Source organism: Sinocyclocheilus rhinocerous, unplaced genomic scaffold (assembly GCF_001515625.1).
Source record: "Sinocyclocheilus rhinocerous isolate Xijiao unplaced genomic scaffold, SAMN03320098_v1.1 scaffold1053, whole genome shotgun sequence".
In the NCBI taxonomy this organism is placed as follows: Eukaryota; Metazoa; Chordata; class Actinopteri; order Cypriniformes; family Cyprinidae; genus Sinocyclocheilus; species Sinocyclocheilus rhinocerous.
In genome coordinates, this window is record NW_015638958.1 from 677,073 (window position 1) to 684,239 (window position 7,167).

The following is a 7,167-nucleotide window of genomic DNA, read 5'->3' on the forward strand; positions in this document are numbered from 1 at the left end:
TATATATATATTTTTTTTTTTCAGCAATTCTGCACATTTACATGTTTCTCCTAAATAAATTCTGGTAAATAACATTTATGGTAAATACTCCTTTAAAAAGTGTTTTTTATTATAATGTTATTAGTAGTAGACTAGAACACGTGGATATGTTGTCATTCTTACACTATAATACTGAACTTTGATTTCAGTGATTTGGACTATGAGATGGATGCACTTTACATTTGCTTTAAAAAAGGGAATTCATAGAAATTTGGATTTCATTTGGTTTAATAAAATATAGTTTAATAAAATATTCTTAAGTAAAATTGTTGATTTTTTGTGGGAAATTAATCGTTTAGATTAATCGATTAATCGATAAATTAGTCGATAGATTAATCAAAATCAAAATAGACATTAGTGGCAGCCCTAATACTTTTTTCATTGTACTCTATGACATAAAAACACTTATGACTGTAAGTGAGCAGCCAGGAGGGCGTGGAACTCTAGCCCTAAATGTCCTGCCAAGGTTGATGTAACTACGGAATTCCGCATTCTAAAAGCAGCCTGTGGATCCTGCTTGGAGCTCTTGTGTGTGTGGCAAGCTGTTTAAACATTAAGTAGATTAGGATATATTAGGATTCATTCATTCATTTTTTTGTTTACTTCTATTAAGAAATCCAATAGTGACTAGTATCTTTTTTTAATTATTATTTTTTAATCTATTTTGTAGATACTAGCATATATTCATTTGCTTATTCATTTGATAGCAGTTACTCTCCCATAGTGTTCCATTGTTACTGGTAACAAATTGCAAAAGTTTCCTATTGAATTTTATTGGTATTTGTGGTGTAGATATTAGATATACCTGTATAGCTATTGCCTTCTGACATATACTTCATGTGTTCCTACAACTAGAATACACAATAAATCGCTGATAGCTCAGATACAATTTAATGCCTAAAGGCTGGAATGCACTACATTATTTTTAAAATCTGAACAGACTTTTAAAACACTAGGCATCATACACTTGCCGACTTTGTAAATAGTGACAGAGGAAAACTGTCCGTCATACACTACACGACGAGGATGATACACTAGCAGACTTTGAAGTCGTTCCGATCACAACAATCTCCTTTAGAAACGTGCACCTTGTTGCTAGGAGATGATTGACAAATAAAAACAATATGTGTTCTAAAAATCTGGTCTGTGTGATATACAGTTATTATATGATTTACATCTGTTTTTTCCACACTCGAACGATTAACGCTGTTTATATTTCAGAAGTGTAATTGCTTTTGTCATTTGTCATGTTGTTTTGGTAAGATGGCATTAACTGGGGAATGAAGACGCTGTGAGGTATGTTCGGTGATAGGTGCACATATCAACAAACATCACAACACGCTTCATTTGCCAATTCAGTTTTCATTAAATAAGGACATGACCCATTTGTTTTGTTACTACACTGTTTATTGGTAAGTGTGATGAGTAAAGACGACCTCCTTTGTCGTCTACCATGGCTTGGATGCTGGCGTGCACTTCCGGGTTGGATCGGGGGTTTCCCAAGGGGGTGGGCACTTTCAAGGTTGCACATTTAAAGGGCTGGAAGTAACCAATTTTTTTTTCAGGTGTTTTCTTTTGATAAATGTACTGAATAAGAAAACATTTCTAACTGTTATACTTATTAATTGCATTTTTTATGTTTGATTATTTTCTGTTTCAGTAGATGTTCTGTTCTTCTTTAAACAGGAGACTAATGTTTTTTTTTTTTCCTTTCCTTTCTCTTTATGCTATCTGGCTACAGAGTTGGTTTAGTCCAGTTCCTATTCTGGCGGGAAGTTAGAATATTTAAGCCAGACCTTTCTCAGCCTTTGGGGAGAGAGGGGTCAGTGAGTTAAGCTGAATGTTATGTTTATGCTGTCTAAGCAAATTTACTTTGTTCTTTGTAAGATAGAACAAGTGTACACTGTGTAAAGCGTTTGTAATTTTTTTTCTGCTCATTTATTATTATTATTTTTCTTTAATCATACTCACATACTTGTAAATGACACCCCCAATTCTTGTTACTTGGACTAATAAAAACACGCTCTTTGGATTATCCTGGTTAATGCCTATGCCTTCCTATCACCTCCCTTGATCCCTAACGGCATACTCTACGACCCTGTTAACTCAAATCTGCAGACTGACTTTGACTTTCGGCAACTAGTGTCAACTTGTCTAACCAAATCTCATGAGAAAATGATTTAATATGAATTCATAAGTGATTCGCATTTAAATGTGTGATTTTTAGGGGAAAAAAATGTAAGCATGAAAAACCACCCCTAAATCTAACCGTCAGTGGGGTGTAAACAGATCAATGAATTAGCTACCAATTCATCAAAATGTAAAATGGTTATGAATTTCCTTCAGAGTGTGTTGGGGATACTGACTACGAACGGACTCCGATGTAAAGGAAAATGACTAGCAAATATTTGAATAGTAACTACTGGAGTAAATACTAGTATCTAATGAATAAAGTGACATTTAAAAGTAGTCACTACTGTATTGTATAAGAGTAGGCTAACTTTAAAAGCAAGTGCTAGTAACATAGATAACGTTATTCCATTGGAATACATATTAAAACGGCTTGCCATAGCTGAGGCTCCTGCTGTGAAGCTCGTGTGTATGTGCGTTTCTCTCTCTGGCCGGAGCACTACTACAGGCGGAAGTTACAGACGCTTGTGTTGGTTAAAATCTACTGTGGTGAGAAAGTGAAAAGCAGCGTAAATGATAAACAGCAGGCGTTTGTGACGATTTTAACATCAGCGCATCATATATGTGGACGCGGTTGCTTTATTTTCCCTTCCTGCATTCGCAGACTGCTGGTTTTCGTCGGTAAAGGCAGACTGGCATATTTATTGAGTTTGATGTTTGGTTAGATGGTCAGATAGTGAAGCTCTCACAGTAGCTAACACGCGCGCTTTGATTGGAACGTTCAGACATTCTGTTACATTAAAACATTGTAGCCAGACGGCGCGTTTCCGACTCTTGTTGACACGCTGTAGCGGGAGAATAGAAACATTCACTTTATTCAGCGATGACTCGATTGGGTTTAACATAACTGCTAAATCACGTATGTGACTTCCACAACAACCAATCTAGTGGAGCCTTTTATCTCGGCGTTTTGCACTGGATTTACATTGGAAGTGACAGAGATGGCAGACAGCGGTCGGGTGAAGCACGACAGCCCGAGCTCGAGCCCCGGACCCGGGAGGAAAAAGGCGCAGCAGTCGCCCGGCTCAAAGGCGCGGTACTCGGTTAACGCTCCCGGACACTGCTTTCGGAAAGTGACCCTGACCAAGCCGACCTTCTGTCATCACTGCGGCGACTTCATATGGGGGATTGTCGGGTTTGTTTGTGAAGGTAAGATGGTTTATCTTATCTTTATCGTCTTTACCTTCTCTTAATCCACATTGCTGCAAAGGAGACACAGAAGCGCTTCTGAAGTGGCAATAGGTGTCTTTACAGACTGTAGACAAATGCATTTACACAGATTCAAATACAACTGTATGTTTTGATACTGGGGTATGAGGTAGGTCAGAGCAGCCTTAATTTACACAGAATTTACACAGAAATAATTACCTTAACTATGGTAATTTGACATATAGTACTAGAGGAATACTCTCTCAAATAAACATTTGTCAGTTGACAGTTTTAATGCATTTTGGGTCACTTAACCATTTCATTTAAAGTGAAAGTTTCTGATTTAGTTTCAACTGGAATTTTCCCATACAAGTTTGATGGACAGTTTTGATTGATAGATTACGATCTGTGCACGTGCCGTCCTGGAAAGGGAAGGAATAGAGAAGGTAATGTTAAAAAAGATGGAGGATATCCAGCATCTCTCTCTCTCTCTTCTTCACACCTCCCTCTCGACAGAATGATCGAATAGCTTGTCTACTAACTGGAGAAGACAGATTGATGCAGATCGATCGGACACACTCCTTCTGTTGGACAGGAATCTGTGATTGGCTGGTCATGTGCAGGAGGAAACTTTGATGAGATCCATCTAATTGATGGAGAGAAGATCTGTACTATTCTCACTTAAGTCAGATGTTTACCGAACATGTTTTTCTTTACAGAGCTGCTCATTTGGGTAGCAAATAAGCAAGTAGTTGTTTAGCATATTAGATTCTTCTGAACAAACCTCAGTGATGCCCAGTGGTAATGGCTCATTGATTTCCGTTTGCAGGATTCAAGCCTACAACCGACAGCCCAGATTACAATGAATTAAGACAAAAAAAAAAGATGCAAAACAACCATAGCTATGGTCCATATGAGTATATTACAAGTTTTCAGAAGTCAAACAGTATCTTTGTGTAATAAGCAAATCAATATTTGATCTCTTGTTCCCTGATAATCTTCTGCTCCAATGAGATGTAAATGTCTGCAAACTAATCATTGAATCGGTGAATTGAATTTGACAACTGGATTAGGTCATTTAGTGAATGAATCATTCACTTCTTCTCTCATAAACTTTAATTGCAAGGGTGGATACCAATATTTTCAGTGAATAACAACCTAAATTTGCGACACAGAGAATGACGTCAAAAGACTTGGAATGTAGTGCATGAGTCATATGAACAAATTTATAATGCTTTTGTGTCGTTTGTGAATTTATGATGCTTTTGTGAAGCTTTTATAAGCACCAGTTTATATCTCCTTTTGTGTTCAGTACAGGTTTATTAACCCTTGGCCTTGCAGAATCTGTGATAGAGTATCTTCTCTAAAGACCAGCCAGAGTCTGAACTCATTTCATTTGACTCTTTATAATAATCACAATGCTGCTGAGCTGTATAAACTTTTATGCGCTGCAAATGACTGCAAAATAATCATTGATGGAGCCATATCCCCTTCCATCTGATGCCTGATGTTTTTCTTTATGCACATAGAATGAATGTAAACTAGATCTCGCCTGGTCTTGCCCTTTTAAAGCCAGTTGCTGTATCTTAGGTAGATTTTAATCCACTATGTTATGCTGTTCACCAGGGTTTCACTACAGGTCCTATATGAATGATTCTGGCAGCAAGCAGCATTACTTTAGAGACAAGTGGTCATAGGGCTGGGTATCGATTCAGATGTTCCAATTCGATTCGATTTCGATTTTCAAGCTCTCAATTCGATCCGATTTTCTATTCGATTTCGATTCGATTTTTGATTTCAATTCTCGATTCGATTTGACTATATGAATGAATATAGATTTAATACAAATCCTATATTTATAAAAAATGAACAGTGAACATAAGATTACAAATGGTTAATTAATACGGACTCTCCGTTGTAACATCGCGCAAGGCAAATAAAGTGGATTAGACATCTAGTGACATCTAGTGGATTAGACTAGTAATAAGATTAACGTAAATCTTATGTTCAATGTTTGCGGAAATAAATATTGAAAAAAATCGATTCGTGGCCTTTGAGAATCGATATTGAATCGACCACATTTAAAAAAAACGATATATCGAAAAATCGAGTGGACTGGATTTATGTGGCCGTGAGATTGGCAGGGCTGGAAAGCAGATGCTGATTGACAATGTGGATGTTACCGGGCAGAGTTAGGCAGAAATGAGATGTTTCTGTTACATAATGTGTTGCAGTGAAGTCGTGATTGACTCTTCCAGGTTGGCATGGCAACACGTAGTCCAATGGAGCAAGGCGGCAGGCTGGATGCTGTAGCCGGACCGATAGAGTAGAACAAAAACACACACATGCATGCTCTATGTTGTCATTAGCAATGTGTGTTTATTGCATTCGTGAAGAGACTAGTAACATTTCAGACTCGGACTAACAAATTTATGCATATTAAATTGTAATGCAAGACATGATTATAGCCCTTTGCTATGGTCGGCTGATATAATATAGATACACAATATGTACTTAAATTAAGACTTATTGATGAAATTAATGAAAACTAAATTCACAAAAATACTTGAAAGCAAAATATGTACATTATCTTATACTGATTCACAGAAATGGAAATTCTTGTTTGAAACCGAAAAGTGCTATAAGGAATTATTTGGAATAATTGGCCATTCTGTAATGTAAAAATAGTATGTAAAAATATAATAATAATAACAATTTTAATTGGTGTGGCTTTACAATAGGCTTTAACAATTTTTAAAATATTGTTTAAATAATTTACAATTGTAGAGGAAAAAATTGTCTTTTTTTGCATAGCAGTCTTGTTTAAAGCCAATATTACATTAATCAAACTCCAAATATCAAGATTACTTTCTACATGATTTTTGGATATAATGCATGAGGCAATTATTCATCAGCTTATATGCAATAGGTCTGTCTCGGAAAATCCAGATATGTTTTATATACAGTATTTTATTTATATATTAAAGGGTAAGTTCACCCAAAAATGAAAATTGGCTTGTGTTTTACTCACCCTCGAAGCATCCTAGGTGTATATGACTTTCTTCTTTCAGATGAATCCAATCAGAGTTATATAAAAAATTGTCCTGGCTATTCCAAGCTCTATCATTGCAGTCAGCGGGTGTTGCAGTTGAACAGTCCACAAGTCGTCAAATAAAGCTCGCGCATTCATAATAAAATGTGCCGCAGACGGCTCCGGGGGGTGAATAAAGGCCTTCTGTAGTGAATCCATGCGTTTTTGTAAGAAAAATATCCATATTTCAAACGTAATAAACACTTTTCTCTCACTTCTGCTGACTGTCATCCACTGAAGCAGTTCCGGCGGATGACGCAGCACGTCGGTGTTGCGTGATTAGTGACGAATGCGGAGAGAGAACAAAACAAAATATTTTTTGCCTATACCATGAAAAATGCTAACATAAAAATGGTAACATCTAAACTAACTGGTTTGATTCAGGTCAGAAATATATTACATCATCGATGAAAAAATATAATAATAATTTAAATTTTAATTGGTGTGGCTTTACAATAGGCTCTAACAATTTTGATTCAATTTTCTAACAAAAATTAAATCAATCTACATACATTCATTTATATAAACTAAACTCATTTATATGCGTTAAATCAGGTAGAAATTACTCTTTACAGTAACAGTTGCAGAATACAGTTGCCATTTAAATTTTGTCCACTGAAAATTAAATTGCGAGAATTTAGAAAAAATAATTAAAATTAGAAAGACAATTTATACTGTAAAAGTGTGTGTGTGTGTAT

At 36.0% G+C, this 7,167-nt stretch overlaps 1 protein-coding gene across 1 annotated transcript in view; it reads left to right on the forward strand.

Annotated features, from left to right (window-relative positions):
- Positions 1-2,644: 2,644 nt before the first annotated feature.
- The window catches only part of dgkq (diacylglycerol kinase theta), a 31,253-nt gene continuing 26,730 nt past the window's right edge, over positions 2,645-7,167 (forward strand). The window contains exon 1 of the mRNA XM_016565683.1: positions 2,645-3,378. Within this exon, the coding sequence (XP_016421169.1) occupies positions 3,171-3,378 (208 nt within the window). The 5' untranslated portion in view covers positions 2,645-3,170. The remainder of the gene's footprint in view (positions 3,379-7,167) is intronic.